Source organism: Peromyscus maniculatus, chromosome 8 (assembly GCF_049852395.1).
Source record: "Peromyscus maniculatus bairdii isolate BWxNUB_F1_BW_parent chromosome 8, HU_Pman_BW_mat_3.1, whole genome shotgun sequence".
Classification (NCBI taxonomy): domain Eukaryota; kingdom Metazoa; phylum Chordata; class Mammalia; order Rodentia; family Cricetidae; genus Peromyscus; species Peromyscus maniculatus.
In genome coordinates this window covers 106,872,208-106,890,807 of record NC_134859.1, presented here as the reverse complement: position 1 = coordinate 106,890,807, position 18,600 = coordinate 106,872,208, and the positions used below count along the sequence as shown (strand labels likewise).

Below are 18,600 nucleotides of genomic sequence, written 5' to 3'. Positions count from 1 at the left end.
TCCCAGCACATATACGTGCACACACTCCATCACATGTGCATGTACACACCCCAGCACATGTGCATACACACCCCCCAGAACATGTGCATGCACACACCCCAGCACATATGCGTGCACACACCCCAGAACATGTACATGCACACACTCCCGGCACATGTGCGTGCACACACCCCAGCACATATGCATGCACACCCCCAGCACATATACGTGCACACACCCCAGCACATGTGCATACACACACCCCAGCACATGTGCATACACACACCCCAGCACATCTGCATGCACATACCCCAGCACATATGCGTGAACACACCCCCGGCACATGTGCGTGCACACACCCCAGCACATATGCGTGCACACACCTCAGAACATGTGCATGCACACACCCCAGCACATAAGCATACACACACCCCAGCACATATGCATGCACACACCTCAGCACATGTGCATGCACACACCTCAGCACATAAGCATACACACAACCCAGCACATGTGCATGCACACATCCCAGCACATATGCGTGCACACACCCCAGCACATAGGAAGTGGCCAAGCCCATGTCCTCATGTCATTATGCAAGCTGTATAGTTAATGTTGGTAACCCACGTGTTTCCTCACATAAACATTGTTTTTCAGAAACAAACAAGAAATCCACACCTAGGTAGAAGCTCCGTACTGTCTAAGACTGTGACAGGGCAGCTGTCCTTCACGGGCCACAGGGACCAAGCACTTGACAGTTGCTTATTCCACACATCTCCTTGTTGTTATCGTCACTTCACAAATAAAACGTACAGGCTCAGTCGCTCGCCTCTGTTCACTTAGGAGGTGGGAGCACTAGTGTCTGCCATCCTGACAACCTCCTCCCCATATCAAGGTACCTTGGAGTATCCTCATGAAAATAATGCTTTTCTGTTCAAACCAAAGTATCACCATGTACAGAGAGAGAGTAATGGGATCAACCTGCTCATTCGTTCAACCACATGCATCCGGGGTGCAGCTTCTGGCAAAGCGTGTTCCGTCGTGTCCTGTGTGTTTAAGCTCGCGGTGTGGGTTACATACCCCCTCTCCATCCTTCCCCTGGGCTGGCGTAGTGGAGAGATGAGGTCCTCACACCACCTGCTCTGCCAGCTCCCCCTCTAGCTCGGATGCCAACCTGCGGTTCCCCGACAGCAATGGCCTCCTGCAGACACCTCGCTGGGATGAGCCACAGCGGGGATGTGCCCTGGAGCAGATCTGTGGTGTGTTCCGTGTGGACCTGGGCCACATGCGCTCGCTGCGACTCTTCTTCAGGTAAGAACCTATCCTTTGCTTCCTGGAAGCATGTATGTAAGTATGTGTGCCTACATGTATGTGTGTGTATGTATGCATATGCACACATGGGGGAGGCACACGTAGCCATGTGCATTTCCAGTCTGTCAGGCAGCAGAGGGCTGCAACTGGTCCAGTTGATGCTGGCAGTTGCATCCCTGATCCACCGTCATCAGCGGTATCCCACTTGAGGCTGCCCCAGTCTGTCCCCCAATACCCTGCTTACCCTTCAGGAAAGAAGGCCCACACCAGGAGAGAGCTGCTGATGGGCACTGCAGGCTACTGGGCTTTAGGACCCCACAGGTCATTTGCATGGCTGGCACTGTACTGGCCTCCAGATGGAGGTGGTCTTCCTTCACAGACCCCCGTCACTGCTCCTACCTATGATTTCCCACATCAGTCCAAGTCAGCACCCACCAAAAATCCCTGTAGGAATCCCTGAGGATGCTGAGGTGGTCGGGTGACAGCCTTGAAGGAGATCTTGGGAAACCCTCTCCTGTGGCCCCTTATGATCCAGCCGTGAGGGTAGAGGAGGTTGAGTAACCCCTGCAGGGTCCAGATCTGCATCCAGCCAGCCCTGGCATCCTCCTCCAGGTCTCTGGGCAGCTCAGGAATGGCGTGCCAGGAGACCCCGGGATCCAGCTGCCTTTGCTTCCTAGGTAGAGGGAATGCTGAGTCTGGTTGACTGTGTTCCTCACACAAGCAGCCAGACTCCCTTGGGACGCACTGTTTCCTGCCTGAGGTGGCTGACAGCGTGCTCTGATTAAACTCAGAAATCAAAACCTGTGTTAACCCGTTCATCCCTCCCCCCACCCTGTGGCCCTGTAGTGACGAGGCTTGTACGAGCGGCCAGCTGGTGGTAGCCAGCCGAGAAAGCCAGTACAAGATTTTTCACTTCCACCACGGTGGCCTGGACAAGCTCTCCGAGGTGTTCCAGCGATGGAAATTCTGCACGGAGACACACCTCAGGGACCAGGTAGCCCAGCAGAGGGTGGGGTGGACATGGTTGGTTAGGGTGAGGGGTGGAAACACCTCTCTCAGGTTACCAGCTGCCAACCCCGTGGGTCTGGGACTGTCTGGGGACACCTTCCTCACGGGTCTGGCTCCAGGGACTCCCCTCTGAGGACTGTGGCATTTGGTGGTTTTCAGTGGCTGACAGCAGTGTGCTCGGATGTTGAAATGTGTGCCCAGGTCTTTCTGAAAGTCACTCTGACACTTGAACACTCATGTTTTGACAAGGCTTCCTGCCATATTTTGCTCATTCTGCATACAGAGGCAATAAGAGCCCTTTAATCACCTGTTTAAGGTACTGTATGTGCTTATTAGAGCCGGGGGCTGACTTTACGGCCCTACCCGCAGAGCCTCCTGCCGGCTCCCCTCATTACGATAGAGGCATGTGCCCCCCTGCATCGAGCAACCTTTGATTTTTGAATTAAATGTCAGCTGCGGTTTCGCCCTGGACTCGTGACTGCGCATGGAAACCATCTGACAGGCTGGCTCCCCGCTCGCCGAACAGCGGGCCTTTGTATGTGGCCGATGGAATGGAGTCTATTGCAGGCCCTCCCTGGCAGAGGGAGGTTGGGCCGTAAGGGGTATTAATCCTGGTTTTCTTTGCGGCTGGGGCAGGAAAGGGAGTGGGGGCGGTGGAGGCTGTGAGCTGCAAAGGGAGAGCGATTTGAGGATGAAGGTTTTTTTCATTTTAATTGTGTCTAATTACACTTGCCATTTAGGAGTTTGTGTTCAGGGATAGCGCCTCCCCTCCTCCCAGAGGAGAGAGTGGCTTTGACATCCTGGGAACAGCATCCCAGGCTTCAAAAGCCCAAGATCTGAGATCCTGCTCTCCACCCGGGCTCCTCCCACCCATCCAGCAGGTCACGGATGAGAGGACATGCATGCAGTTCTCCATCCGACGGCCCAAGCTGCCATCCTCTGAGACCCACCCGGAAGAGAGCCTGTACCGGAGGCTGGACGTGTCCGCCTGGCTCAACCACCTGAATGATCTGGGCCAGGTGGAGGAGGAATACAAGCTTCGCCAGGTATGGCGCGGCCACCTGGCCAGTCTCCGGGGAGCCCTTGGGGTCAAGCCGGGACGGTGGGCGGGTGGGTGGCGGGCCGCCGCCTCCAGAGGGCCAGTCCCAGTGTGGGTCCTGCTCAGTGCACTGATGAAGCGATCAAGCAGCTTCATTGAGGAGACAATTCCACAAGTTTGGGGATCCCATGTGGGCCCTGCAGACTCTGAAGTATTGAAACCCCCAGGATTAGTCCGTGACAGGAGAATGACGCGTTGATCTCAGAGTGCCACCCCGGGGGGGCTTTGACATTGAAATGAGCCAGTTTGTATCCTGTATGGGAATGCCTCTCCAGCACTTTCCCCTTGTAAACATGTGCAAATTGCCGGGGTCTGAATCGAGGCGCGCCAAAGGCCCCACAACACCCTTCTCTGGGGATTTGGGGTTCTTTGAGCTGCCCTGTTTTATACTCTGTCCCCCACCCCCTCAACTTGTGCTGCTCCCTCCAGGCCATTTTCTTTGGTGGCATTGATGTGTCGATCCGGGGGGAGGTCTGGCCTTTCCTGCTGCACTATTATAGCCACGAGTCCACATCGGAGGAGCGCGAGGCGCTGCGGGAGCAGAAGCGAAAGGAATATGCAGCGATCCAGCAAAAAAGGTGCACTGCGCCCCAGGAGTCCCGTCAGACCACGGCAGGGAAGTCAGAGGTGCAGTCCATCACTGACTGTGTGTCCCGTGAACCATGGGTTCTTTGGAGCGCGAGTCTCCCAAGAGCCAGCACCATTGGCAGGATAAAGGCGGTCGGTCACTACACCGCACCCTCAGAGCCTTGGTCCAGGCTCCTCAGTTCACATGCCAAGGATTTTAGAATATGTGTTCAACAGACTTAACTAGGGGCCTGTGTCCACCAACTGCAGACTGGGCTGGGGACCTGACTTCAGGGCTGAAGGCTGCCTCCCACATGGGTTTCACTACCGACAGGCTGCAGTCAGCTCTCCTCTGTGGGGCTGGACTTGACTTAACATGAGGAGAGCCTTGAATACACCACACACACACACACACACACACACACACACACACACCCTGTTGGTGCCGACAGCCCCAGCAGCAGAGGTTGGAGCTCAGCAGAGCACAGGCTTCTGTTTCCTGGAGTGTGCGGCTACTCCAGGCTCCCGTGGTCTGCTGTACCGCCCCCTCCCTGGGTACTCCAGGACAACCCCCTTCCGCAGCTGCCCTCAGGACAGTGCTGTCTGCCCCACAGGCTCTCCATGACTCCTGAGGACCAGAGGGCCTTCTGGCGCAACGTGCAGTTCACTGTGGACAAAGACGTGGTCCGCACAGATAGGAACAACCAGTTCTTCCGAGGGGAGGACAACCCGAACGTGGAGAGCATGAGGTACCTGGTGACTCTCCCCGTGTGGAGGTCTGTGGCCCTCTTGGACTCCCTGGCTGCTAGTGCAGCACTCCACCAGAACAGGGGACCCATGAGCTACCTTACTCCTGACCCCTCAGCGGCCACGCAGCCCCAGTTGAGGGTACCAGCAAAGCTTCCCCATCCCTCATCTCCTGCAGGCTTGGCCCCTGCTCACTAAGGACATTTCCCCATGCTGCTGTGTGTGCTCTCATCTCCTGATGATGGTCTGCCTCTGATAGCGCCACACTGAGCCAGAGGCCGCCATCTCTGACATTCTGCCGCAGCCTGGCAAATAACTGCACAAAATTAACAGTCCCTGAAAACAGGCCCAGCCAGCCCACCCTTTGTCACAGACAGTGAACCATTAAGAAAGTTGGACTCATATTCCTGCCCAGCCCCTGCTCTGGGCTCTGGCAAATGCTGTTACCCCATGCAAAGTGAGTCCCATTGACTTCCATCAGAGACCAGAAACCAGAGGCAAGGTTTCTCTATGCTGCCCTGGCTGTCATGGAACTCTCCATACAGACCAAGCTGGCCTCAAAATCATAGAGATCTGCCTGCCTACTGAGTGCTGGGATTAAAGGCGTGTAACCCACACCCTTGAGATAGTCAGGGCCGTGTGTGACACCTGCCACTGGGGGCTGCCTCCCCTGAGACCAAGATGGAGGAGGGGCCCCAGCACCTGCCCAACAGGCCCCGATGGGGGCTGCAGGGGTGGGATGGGTCAAGCCACCTCTGCTCCCCACTGCCCCACCAGGAGGATCCTGCTGAACTATGCTGTGTACAACCCAGCCATCGGCTACTCACAGGGCATGTCAGACCTGGTGGCACCCATCCTGGCTGAGGTCTTGGATGAATCAGACACTTTCTGGTGCTTCGTGGGTTTGATGCAGAACACCATCTTTGTTAGCTCTCCCCGGGACGAGGACATGGAGAGACAGCTGGTGAGGCATGTGCGTGCGTGCGTGCGTGCGTGCGTGCGTGCGTGCGTGCGTGCGTGTGTGTGTGTGTGTGTGTGTGTGTGTGTGTGTGTGTATGTGTATGTACTTAGTACGTGTACTGTGGTGAGGAGGCATAGAACCAAGCTTGCACACAAGTTTTTGTGTGTGTGTATATCACTGTGTACTGTGTGGGCATGCATATATTGGTGCCTTGTATATGTGGATATGTGTGTTTACATCTGTGTGCACATGTGTATGTGTGTGTGCTTGTCTGTCTGTCTGTGTACTGAAGGGTTCAGAGAGACAGCACACTGCCTCCTGTTGGTGCCAGGGGATTTTTTGTTTTTGTTTTGTTTTTTTTTTGTTTGTTGGTTTTTTGGTTTTGTTTTTGGGGTTTTTTTTGTGTTTGTTTTTGTTTCTTGAGACAGGGTTTCTCTGTGCAGCCCTGGCTGCTCTGGAACTCACTCTGTAGACCAGGCTGACCTTGAACTCAGAGACCCACCTCTCTCTACCTCTCAAGTACTAGGATTACAGGCATGGGCCACCACTGCCCAGCTGCTGCCAGGGGTCTTGATGGTGAAATGCAGTCGTGACATCAAGGGTCAGTAAGGCAGAAAACCAGGGTCTCTACTGACAGGACATGGGTCTTCTGGGAAGGGCCAGGTAGCCACTTACAGGAGATGTGTGTTTGGGTCTGGGCCAGCCTCTAACCCATTCTTCCAGAAACTCTAGAGACTGACTATTTAAGGCCTCACCCTGCAGGGCCATCACAATTCAGCCTCTTGGATGGGGAAAGGAAAAGGAGGTCCATGCTACCTGGCTCAGGTGTGTGACCAGCAGAGCCCACTACAGACAGCCAGGCCAGCTGTATGCAGAGGGGACACAAGGTCTCCAATATTACCCAGATGTCCAACAGGCAAATCTCACGTTTCCACCCCCCAAAAGCTGACCTTTTTGTGAGGCTCAGCTAACACTGGCCACAAGTCCTGTGTCACAGAGATCAGCTGTACATAAACCAGGAAGCACCGACTGGCTGGGGACTGGATCTTGTCACTGAAAGGCACCTGTGTTTGTGTCCAGCTCCTGCCTGGTTCCAGGCCCTGGATGTGGGTGGCCTGCCCTCCGTCCTGCAGATGGCCTGGTCTGGAAGCAGGCAAGCTGACAGAGTGAACATATGAGCAGAGGGCACTGGACTCTGGGGACAGGAGTCAGAGGTGCCCCCTCCGATGGCTGTCTCTATTCCATATGGGTCCCAAGCGTTGGAGACTCGGCTGAACAGAGGGTTTGGGGTCATCATGATTAGTGACCTCTTGCTGGACGGTGTGTGTGCCTCATGCAGTGAGTGATGGCAGAGCTGAGGGAGGGTAAGAGGCATGGCCCATAGATCAACCACTGGGAGCTGGAAGGTCCGAGTGCAAAGCAGCCAGCAGCAGGAGGTACAGGGCACCCTGGCAGCTTTGCAGATTGGACGTCCATTAGAGAGCTCTCAGCTACATGGTGGCCTTGACCTTCCATGAGCCACAGAGTGGAGACCCTGGCCAGTCAGTGGAGTCCTGGACTCCAGAGCCACACAACTCCAGGCGCTGGGGACAGCAGTGTGCTTGCTTAGGAGTGGTGTACAGTCCCGAGGCTCCACTGTGGAGCCTCTGACCCCAACCAGACACTCAGGCCCCTGCCTCATCATGCATCCCTGTGATGTCAGGTTTCCACGGTACCCAGGGAGGCAATTACAGGGTCTGACGCCATCACCCTGGCAGCCTGGCGGCACATGGCCGGTGACTCATTAGCTGCTGGAGATTGGTTTTCTGGTGGCGTCAGTGAAGTCAGCAACCCCCACCTGGTGCTGCCAGAAATAGCCTCTGTCAAGTCCCATGCAACCTGGTGACCTGACACACGGGAATCCGGGGTCTTGAAACTCAGACACGTACCCTCCCTCAATCAGCCCTGGGAGTTGCTGAATCGTGGTGGGCTGGAAGGGGCTTTAGCTGGGGCTTCATGAACAACCCTGCTTGCCCTGCCTGGTCAGGCATACCTTTGAAACAGCCCCTGGGGGTCGACTGAGGCTGGGGAATGACTTCACACTGAGTCAGCCTCCTTGACCACCCAGGAGATCATTCTATGCCTAGAGCTATACCGTGGTCTCCTGGAATATCTTTAAATCTAAGATGAACTGGTAGACAGGTGTGAGCAAGATTCCAGTGGTGGAGGCTGGGAGGTGACTCAGTCTGCAGACTTCCTGTCGTACAAACATGAGGACCGGACTCCAGATCCCCAGCACCTGGGGAAATGCTGGGTGTGCACCGGGGACGCGCAGACAGGTGGATCCCTGCTAATTGGCAGGTCCAGCTAATTGGCGAGCTCTGGGTTCAGTGAGAGACTGTCTCCAAAAAAAAAAAAAAAAGGTAGGCTCAGAGGTTTATAGCATGTACTGCTCCTGGGTTTGATTCCCAGCACGTGTATCATTCAGCTCACAACTGCCTATAACTCCAGTTTCAGAGCTAACGCCTCTGGCCTCCTTGGCTACCTGAAGTCATGTGTACAGACCCATCTCTACTTGCGTAATTTAAAATAACAAAATAAGGGCTGGAGAGATAGTTCAGTGGTTAAAAGCACTGACTGCTCTTGCAGAGGATCTGGACTTGGATCCCAGCACCCATATGATTGCTCACAACCATCTGTAACTCCAGTTCCTGGCGATCCAACTCTCTCTTCTGGCCTCCATGAACTCCAGGCACCAGTGTGACCCACAGACCCACATGCAGGCAGATCACTCATACACATAAAATAGATAAGCTCAATTTTTTAATAATAAATCTTTTTTAAAAATAAAATAAGGTAGACTGTTAGAAGACACCCAGTGTCAACATCTGACCTGTGTGCGCACACACACTGAGACAGACAGAGAGAGAGAGAGAGAGAGAGAGAGAGAGAGAGAGAGAGAGAGAGAGAGAGAAGGTTCCAGTGGCAGACAGACTGACATAGTAGCTGGCTGATGTGCTTGGCAGACAGAGAGACTGCCTGTGTGTGCTTTTGGTGTTGAAGGTACTCTGAGCACGGGTCTTCCGGGCCCTGGTAGGCAGGCTTTGCCAGAGCCTGGGTAACGCCACGCTCCCCTCCCCCACTCCCAGCTGTACCTGCGGGAGCTGCTCCGGCTGACACACCAGCGCTTCTACCAGCACCTGGTCTCGCTGGGCGAGGACGGACTCCAGATGCTCTTCTGCCACCGCTGGCTCCTGCTCTGCTTCAAACGGGAGTTTCCTGAGGCCGAGGCCCTGCGCATCTGGGAGGCCTGCTGGGCCCACTACCAGGTGAGGGGGCGGTGCCACCCATGAGTGCAGTTACCATCCTGTGCCCAGCCTGTGGGGAAGGTAGGGTCCTGGGATTACCCCAAGCCTCCCCCTCACCCCATCCACCCGCCACCACCACAGCCTCTCACGGCCACTGTTTTCCAGGCCCGTGCAGCCGGCTTCAGACCTCCCCTCCCATGTAATTGAAATCAATGTAAATTGCTGGCTGACATGCTCATTACTGCGTTCTGGCCTGCACCCCCTTCTGTCACAGCCGGTCAGGACAGTCACGGCAGCCCAGGATCTATGTGCCCACATGCTGTGGCCAGTGCTGTGCTGCCCTGCCCCCTGGGACTGCTGGGCCACCCTGAGCCCCTGCCTTCCCACAGCCCCAGAGAGAGCCTGGATCAGGGATGCAGGCATGCACTCGTATTTAGCCTAATCAGTTTCTCCTCCACCAAATCCCCTCTGACCGTGGGGCTGACTCTCCATGCCACCTAAGCTACGCCCAAGCCATCAGTGTGAGAAAGTAGGAAAACCATTTTGACTCCATCAGCCTTAAAACAACAACAACAATAATAGCAAAGGTTGGGGAAATGACTCTGGGTAAAGTGCTTGCCATGCAAGCTTGTGGATCTACACTGGAGTCCCTGAACACGTGTTTTTAAAAAAGCCAGGCATGCCAGGTACGGTAGTACACATCTTTAATCCCAGCATTCTGGAGGCAGAGGCAGACAGACTTTTGTGAGTTCCAGGAAAGTCAAGGCTACACGGTGTGAACTGTCTCCAAACAAACAAACAAAACAAAGAACAGCTGTGGTGGCACATACCTATAACCACCATGCTGGGGGATCAGAGACAGCCAGTCAGCTAGCCTAATTGCTGAGCTCCAGGTCCCAGGGAGAGACCCTGAGATACTGTCTTCTAGCCTCACGTGGGTGCACATATGTACATGCACACATGTGCTTCCACAAACAAAAAACAGTACCATCTGTGTGTCCAGGGCACAGCTCTGTCCTCCTCCACTTCTAACCCCAGCTGTGAAAAGCACACACTGAAGTCACCCTCCCTCTGCCACATGCAACAGCAGTCCACCTGCTTGCCAGAGCATCCTAGACTTAAAAGACTATTCTAGATGGATATTCTGAGTGGCCAGGGAAATAACTCAGCTGTCCTCTGAGGCTGTTGGCAGTACCTGCTCCTCAGCCCCTGTTGGCCGCCATCTTATTCAAGACCCACAAAGCAAGTTCATGTTGCCTTCAGATTTTGGGGTTAGTGGTCACATCTGGAACATCCCCCTTCCCCCATCAGCTGAGAATGGCAAGGGAAGAGGAGGAATGAACCAGGAGTGAGCTTTAGAGGGGTCACTGCCAGGTGAGGCCTAAGCTCGGAAGGCAAGGCTTCATGCAGTACTCTGGGCTGTGGCTTGCTCTGGGCTGTGGCTTGCTGCTATGCCCCGGCCTGGAGCTGGGACTTTCCGTGTCCTCTGGTCTGGCCTCCATAGAATGTGTCTCATCCTCCCTCCCTCCCTCCCATTCCTTCTGAAGAAGAGGGTGGGCTGGCCAGGGATGGGGGCTTCAGCACCCACAGCCCCTGCACGCTGCTGGTCTGGCTGGGAGGTGGCAGCTCACGTGGTGTTATCTGGATACTCAGCAGGAACTTCCTAGAACCCCATCCTTCTGCTTCAGGACTGAGCACCTTCAGGTGTCCAGGAAGGGAGCACCACAAAGTGGTGGGACTGTGGGCATCTGGAAAGAAGGCTAGGAGCAACAGGGCGGAGGCAGCCCTCCATGGGGCCTCCAGGGAGTCACCTAGGAGGGATCTTCCACATGCTCAGCCACCAGCCACGGAGTGGAGGCACATGCTAAGGATGCTTGCTGATGTGGGAGGACACACCACCAGAAAGTCGGCTGCCAGAACTTCTTCCTTGGCATACTCCAGCCTTCAGGAAGCAGTCTGGTCAGCCCTTTGCACATACGTGACACCCCCAAGACCACTGTGAAGGAGACCTGCAGTGAGCTCAGGCTAGGGAAGAAGGTGTTCTTTTCCCTCATCACAGACACCTCCCAAGAGAGCACCAGCAGCCAGGGTGTGTGGCACAGTGCCATCCATTAGTAGGTCACAGCAGCCCAGGATGCAGCTGCCAACACTGGCCCTGTCTTCAGGTGGGGAAATGGAGCATGAACCAGGGGTGCGGGTTTCCCAGGCGCACAGGACCTTCGAGCACAGACCCAGTCCCAGATAGCCTCAGCCAGACTCATGGCTGAACTCCTGTTCAGACTTGGCAGGGCCCCTGTGAGCTCTCTGTCTCCCCACAGACGGATTACTTCCACCTGTTCATCTGTGTGGCCATTGTGGCCATCTATGGAGATGATGTCATCGAGCAACAGCTGGCCACAGACCAGATGCTTCTGCACTTTGGAAACCTGGCCATGCATATGAATGGAGAACTGGTCCTCAGGAAGGTGGGCGCTACCCTGGCCTGGCCTGTCAGGCCTGCCCTGTACAAAGCAGGTCACATACTGTACAGCCCCACCCCTGGACCTGGAGCCCCACCCACATCTCACAGATCCACCCCTACATGTGAAGCCCTGCCCATACCTAAAGGACCCAGCCCTTACAGAACCCCACCTGCACTTCACAGCCCCATCCCTGCCCATGGAGCCCTGTCCACACCACAGAACCCTACCCAGTGCATGGGCTCAGCTTGTACATAGAGTCCCTTTCACATCACAGAGCCCCACATCTGCACATGGGCACCACCCCACCTGCAGAGCTCTATCCTGACCCTCACTTGACCTGTGCGGCTTTCTCTACGGAGTCCGTGGGGATTGGCACTTGATGCACCCTCATCAGCCCAGTCTCTACATTATCCCCATGGTCCTCAGGGGGCCATCACTGGACATAGCCACTTTCATCTACAAAGCATAAATGCCCAGCCAATTCCCACCCAGGAGTGCCTCCTTCCAGTCCAGAGCTAGGAAAGTGAGGAAAGAGAGGCAGAGCTTTGAATTCCAGTCCTCTGGTGGTCCATGGGGCAGAGAAGGAGTCCTCAGACCCATCACTCCTGGACTCCCCAGACAGACCTTGCAGGGGCGTAGGGAGCTCTGTGAGGCACGGGCAGAGTACAAGGGCCTTCTCTTATCCAGCAGGGATTGGGTCTGGGTTGGAGGGGTCCTGCAAAGGACAGGAAGGGCTGTGTGGGGCCCTTATTCTGACTCTTATCACTTCACTGTCATTTGGGACTTTGGTGTCTTCAACTGCCCAAGTATCTCATGGTCCCTTTTTGGCAGCCAGTGAAGACCCAGGCCACTGTACCGTCCCACGTAGAGAGCCCATGGGTGTGGCCCTTGCCTCCATGCTCTTCCACTGTTCCCCTTAGTCTTTCCTCTCTCTGCAGGCCAGGAGTCTCCTGTACCAGTTCCGCCTTCTGCCACGGATCCCCTGCAGCCTACATGACCTGTGTAAGCTGTGTGGGACAGGCATGTGGGACAGTGGGTACATGCCAGCTGTGGAGTGTGCCGGCCACCACCCGGGCTCAGAGAACTGTCCCTATGGGGGCACAATGGAGATGGCGTCACCCAAGCCTCCAAGAGAAGGCAAGAAGGGCCCTAAGGCACCGCGGGAGGCCTTTGGTTTCCGCAGATAGGAAAGCCTCTGCCCTTGACACGGAGCAAGAGCAACTCCCTGAGGTCCTGGGCAAGTGGGAGGGGGTGGGGACGGACATGGAGGGAACAGAATCTAGAAATACAAGGAAAGGCCTCTGGCCAGTGTGAAGAGAACCTTGTCACCATGATGACAGAATCAGACTCTAGAAGTGACAGCAGGTATCAGATGTGCCGAGAACTCAGCTCCTGAAAGGCTGGCCCAGGATGTCTGGCTACCGCACTGGAACACAGGCTGCTGGCTGGCTGGCTGGGGGACTCCAACAGAGCCCAGAGTCCCTCCACGAGGCTGCAGGCGAAGCAGGGTCTAGAAGAGGCTTCACCCTCACGCCAGCACCAAGGGGCACAGGGGAGCAGGACTGTCCTGAGTGAGTCAAGCATATTTCTGAAGCTTCCTGGTCACAGCTGTAAGACCGGTTTGAAGACACCAGTCCAAAAAAGAAAGAGAGGGAAGAGAGAGAGGGAGGGAGGGAGAGAAAGAGGGAGGGAGGGAGGGAGAGAGAGAGAGAGAGAGAGAGAGAGAGAGAGAGAGAGAGAGAGAGAGAGAGAGAGCAGATGTTCAGACCTGAGCTTCCCACGGTGTCCATGTGATGTTGGGAAGGACATGTCCACCCTGAGCCAGAGGCACGGGCTGGTGGACAAGTGTCATATGTACCTCCCACTGGGGTCCTCTCCTTAGGATCTGAGGTTTTTCCCCTCTACCAAAAACAGCAACCAACTGGAGCCTAAACGGGTTGAGGGGTGTGGTATGTGCAACCATGAGGTCCTCTGAAGATAAAATGCTTAGTCCTGGAGAAGGGGGTACATAAATCCCCAGCCAAGACAGAGGCATCTGAAATAGCTGTGGAGGTGCCTCCCACCTCCATGCAGGACCTGGGTCCCTGTTATGCAGGGGTGCATCTCTGCTGGCTGAGCAACACTGGGGTGCTCTGCCTCTTAAGAAGGAAAAGGTCATCTCCACACTCCACCCTCTGAAGCTGAGGATTGTGGTTGGATAAAGGTGTGTTCCAGAGCATTCCTAGCCAGTGTCCCAAAAGCTGGTGCAAGCAAGGAGCCTTGAACCCTCCACCAAGGGCTGAATCCTTGTGGGATGCAGCGGGCAGGGGTGGGCGGAGGTGCCCTGCCATTGACTTTTCTCACCGACAGTGGCGCTGCAGGCCGGTGCCACGTTCAAAAGGAGCTGATCAGAATGGAAGAGGGGGTCTCATACGGCCACTCCCCTTCTCCATAGCCCGCCCCTTTTCCGAGGCAGGTTTGAGGATGTGGGTCCTTCTAGGAAGAGCCTTTGGTCGAGAGTGTCCTGATCTTGGGGGTACTGTCCATGATGAGCAACAGTGAAGTCCTGAGAGGGGCCTTTTTATCCGACTTCCTTTCTGTTCTAGCTCCTGACCTTTCTGGAAGCTAGGGCCACACACAGGCACATCCGCTGTCCTGCACCACAGTGACAGTATATGGGGCACAGCCTCAGTGGCAGAACCAAGCTGGCACACACAGCTTTGGGGCAGCAGTCTAGGCTGGGTGGTTCTGGTCTTGGATAGGATTGCTCACTCTCTTCTGGGGTTACCACCTCTGAAGTCCCGGTGGGGGCGTGTGGCAGCACTGGCCTCTGGGTCTTGGGTCACCCCCTGATGGTAGAGGCAGGAACGTGCAGTGTTTTTCTAAGTGTTGGTGGATACCGCACTCGCTGACCACCTGAGGCAAAGCAGGAAGCCACGATGTTGAGGAAGCGAGCTCTCGTCTCTGGGCTTCTCTCAGCAGTCACATAGCAGAAGCCTAGTAATTCAGAGGGGTCCTGTCTGCCTACCACCCCAGGAAATCTAGATACAGATCACTCCTTTCCCAGGGAGTAGGAGCCAGCTCCTACCCTCCCCACCCCAAGATCACACTCCTGGGCTGCACCCCATCTCCTTCCCATCCACTCTGCTGTGTTGGGGAGGGGACATAGGGAGCAGTCACCCTGGAGAGTCTCAGTTAGAGAGCAAGGATCTCTAGCTCCCATTGCTCCCCAAGACCTGACCCAGAACGGTCAGCGGCAGCCTTGTGCCAGGTGTCCCCCCCGTCCCGTGGACGACTGGATCCTGGTGTTACCTGCAGCATTAAGCCAGCTGGGGCCTCTGCAGCCGGACGGACGTGGTGTGTGGGCTCCCTGAGCCCTGCTCTGCGCTGAGGCGTGGGGAGGCCCCGCACACGGAGCACAGCAGCCTTAATCTGGATGCAATTAGAGGAGACCAGCCAAATACCCTGTGGCAGCTGTTACCCCAGGATTATTCCCAGCCAGCAAAAGGCATTAGGGTGATAATTCAGTCATTAGACTTCTAGCCTTCCCACCGCCAGGACATACAAATCACGGGTAATCAGCCCGCACACCATCCCTTGGCCACGAGGCTTCTTTCGCCCATTTTTTTAAAATGACACTTCACGCTGTTGACCAGCGCGCCTGTGTGCTTATGCCCTACCACTAATGTCTGTGCCGGCGACATTGCCTAATGTCACCGGGGCTCTGGTAGAGAAGGACACCTTTGAAGTGTGCGTGTGTGCCAGCACTGGTGAGGCATGATGCCTACCTTGGAAAGGGCTACTCATTTCTGACTCACTCTCCAAGTAGAGGGGACAGTGTTGGGGGAGGGGGGTGGAAGCAAGAGGAGATGTCGGGGTTGGAGTAGAATGTGTGCTCCTCCGCCTGGGCCAGGGTCCTCACTGGGTACAGAGAAGACGCTGCTTCCCCAGAGTGTTCCACCTCAAGTGCCAGCCAGGAGGCCTGGCCCGCCTCTGTAGATGGAGCTTTGTGGTTCCTGACCAACCGGGGTCAGGGAGGGGAGCAGGTTAAATTCAGGAGGGCAAGATTTTGGTCTTGGCTTCTGAGTCTTTGCTCCAAGTGGTGTGAAGCCCTTGCTGCACAGGAGGACAGCAGCCCAAAGAGGGTCTCCTGGAGCTGGTGCCTTTGGTGGCCCTGGGCACGGAGAGAGGATGCTAATAGGAAATGGGGAGAGGGTTGCAGGCTGGATCCGGGGCCGGCTCCTAAAACGTTCCCCTGCCCTCTTGCCTGTATTCCTGTTTTGTTTCTGCTGTGCCAAGGGGGCAGTCGGTGGGACGTGGGGCCCACACTCATGCTAGGCACGTGTGCTGCCCCACTGAGCACACGCCCAGCCCATCTGCTTCATGTGTGACAAAATTAACTCAGATGGAGATCAGCCCCACAGTGCCAGGAGCCCATCCACCTGTGGCCTCCACTGTGTAGGCTCCTTCCGCTGTAGTCGGGCTGGGGTTGTCAGGGACACCCGGGGCTGGCCAGACGGAGGGAGGGGCCTGGCAGAGGTCCCTGGAGGCCACCCTGCCCAGGAGGGAGAAAGATGGCAAGTCCCCTGGAAAACTTATGCAGGAGTATAGCCTGGGTTAGAGGTGTGCTACCAAGGGGGACACAAGGAAGCTGGCTAGCCTGAGGCTAGACCTGCCAGATCCCTGGAGTCCCTGAAGAGCTGAGCAGCCTCTGGACATTCGTCTTGTGTTTCTAAAGAGGTTGTGTTGCATTTTGTCCTGGGCTAACCTGGACTAGAGGGAACCACCCCAAACCACCCCAGAGCTTCCCTGGCAGGGAGTGAAGGGTTCCCCTAAGCCATTTCCTTGCCCATAAACGGAGAGCCAGGCTCCTTCAAAAGACTGTCTGGGGACTTTGATGTAAAGGCTGCCACAGGGGTGCCCAGGGACCTCACCTGCCACTCAGGGAAGAGCCCACTGGCCTTAGCCTTCCGCAGCAGTGACCAAGAGAGGCTATCTGCTCCCATCGAGTGCTCTCCCTGGAGTCAGCAAACCCATGCCTCTCCCATGCATCCACCTTTCTGTGTGTCCTCTGCAGAGGGCAAACCTCTGTACCTCCTCTGAAATTCACTCTGTGCCACCCACGCCCACCCTGAAGAAAAGTGAGCCACAAAGCCACCTCAGCGGTCTTGGCCTGCGCCTGTCTGTGTGCATGTGCTCGTCTGTGGACGGCCTGGCCCACAGCGGGGAAGATCCTTCCGTGAGGACTCTGCACTTCCTGAACAGCCGCATGCAGATGCCCACCACCTCCGTTCAGTTCCAGGTGGGAGGCTGGCCTTTCAGGTTCGCAGAGGTCAAGTCACATGACTGTCTCTCTTCCACACTTTGAAGATAAGGAAGAGAGCTTTTTGTGTATTTTGTTTTGTTTTTAAAGTAATGAAATATCCCCATTGCCGATGTCTACGGCAAGTGATCGTTTCTCTGATGTGTTTTGTTTTTTTAAGCAGTTTCCTTCCGATCAAGGTCAGGGCTGGTCACATGATCCTTGTGAATCATGACTCTCATGGATTCCACACAAAGTAAATAAAATAGTATTGCCATACACATGGTCCGACGTCTTCAGAGAAGTGGCCAGGTCAGACCAGGTCCGGCTCTAGGGCTGGGCAGAGAGGCCCTGTGGAAGAGGTATGAGGCCTTTAATGTGGCCAGCCTATCCGGCTCCTTGACTGCTCTGAGATCCCTGGGGAGGGGAGCTGGTGAGGCCCGAGATGTAGAACCCGAAGGGAGGGTCAGCAGGCCCGGCTCTGGGAAGGCGAGGGACATGGCCAGAAGGTCATTCTGGGCCTGGCAGTGGAGAGAAGTGACTTGGAGAACTCAGGAGTGCTTTATGGGCCTCATGACCATTAGCTCGGAGCACATGGATCCCAGGCTACCCAATGCCTGGAAACTCTAACAGTATTTGGCAGGGCCTTAGATGCCCCCTGATCCTGCCTCAGGAAAAGTCCGAGTCAGCCCGTGTGTACTTCCTCTGGGAGACAGTCAGTATTTTGAAACTTGGTGGATGTAGGCTGGGTGTTAAAGGGGAAATTCAAGCATCATCACTGGGGTCCTTACCAGCACTGGGAGCCAGTCATCCGGACATGGAGCCAAGGGGTGATGAGAACACACATAGGGTCTGTCTGGGCTCTATAGAAGCTTCTGGAACAAATGGGGTGGGAACTCCAGCCTTCACCTGAAGCACCTGTTGGAACTTTGAGCTGCTTCCACATGAATTGTGTATATACTGGTGTCCCCCTGCGGAGGTTAGCGGGGCCGGGGGTGAGTAGCCTGATAGTCCCGTGTCAAGGGTCTGCCCACCTTTTACCTACCTGTCCTTGGCTTGGACATGTTCATGCCCAGTCAGCCCTGGTGAGCATGGGAAGGTGCCAGCCCAGCCCAGAGAGTGAGCTCATGAGGGTGCTAGAAGAGGCTAGTTCCCTGTAGAGACGCCTCCATCCACTTGGAAGCAGGAGGGCTGCCGGCTTGGAAGCTAAGCTGCATTGTCACTGGGGTGCTGGTGGTGACCAATGGCCAAAGGGACAGGAGGAAGCCAGGCGGGTGCTCCCAGCCTCATCGTCTCTGAGGCCTGTGACGCTGTGGAGGGTGGCATGGAGCCAAGGAACAGAAGTCACTTCTCCTCACCCGCCCTCATAGGCCAGTCCCACAGGGGGACGAGGCCCAAGATTACTCCCATGTTGAGCTACAGACTGGGCAGTCACAGCCCATTGAAGTAGTGTGGACTTGTGTGGCAGTCTTTAGGGCCTGGGACACATGTCCGACATTGAGACTCAAACAGACAAAGCCACCCACTCCTCTCCTCCTTCAGCTAGGCAAACCCTGAACTCCCCATCCCCAGAGCACCTTGGGCCCCCTTCCACAGCCCAAGCAGTACTGGTTCATTACATACCTCCCCTCACCACAGCTAAATCCCACCTCAGCCCCATCTGTCCAGAGCCATCCTGGTTATGAGGATCCTCCTCCATTGCCTCACAAGCTGAGAGTCCAGAAAAGGTGGATCATTTGCGGAGCACACCCTGAACTCCACACTGACCCCTCACTGTCACAGGGTCACCCCTTTTTAAGCCCAGTCTCTGTCCATGCTTTATCTGGGCTCTGGTGCCCGGGCACCAACACACCTGTGTCTCACCTTGACAGGGAAAGAGCATCTCAGCAGATCCTCCA

General features: G+C 55.7%; 1 protein-coding gene across 3 annotated transcripts in view; it reads left to right on the top strand.

The window, feature by feature from the left end:
* Tbc1d16 (TBC1 domain family member 16) overlaps nucleotides 1–12,741 on the top strand; it is an 80,095-nt gene extending 67,354 nt beyond the window's left edge. For 2 of the 3 annotated variants that reach the window (XM_006990282.4, XM_076543873.1), the window contains 9 exons: nucleotides 1,129–1,290; nucleotides 2,137–2,284; nucleotides 3,177–3,344; nucleotides 3,827–3,975; nucleotides 4,579–4,713; nucleotides 5,489–5,675; nucleotides 8,801–8,980; nucleotides 11,278–11,424; nucleotides 12,360–12,741. In XM_006990282.4, the coding sequence (XP_006990344.1) occupies nucleotides 1,129–1,290; nucleotides 2,137–2,284; nucleotides 3,177–3,344; nucleotides 3,827–3,975; nucleotides 4,579–4,713; nucleotides 5,489–5,675; nucleotides 8,801–8,980; nucleotides 11,278–11,424; nucleotides 12,360–12,608 (1,525 nt within the window). In that variant the 3' untranslated portion in view covers nucleotides 12,609–12,741. The remainder of the gene's footprint in view (nucleotides 1–1,128; nucleotides 1,291–2,136; nucleotides 2,285–3,176; nucleotides 3,345–3,826; nucleotides 3,976–4,578; nucleotides 4,714–5,488; nucleotides 5,676–8,800; nucleotides 8,981–11,277; nucleotides 11,425–12,359) is intronic. The other variant, XM_006990283.4, reaches the window with a different exon arrangement.
* Nucleotides 12,742–18,600: the final 5,859 nt, after the last annotated feature.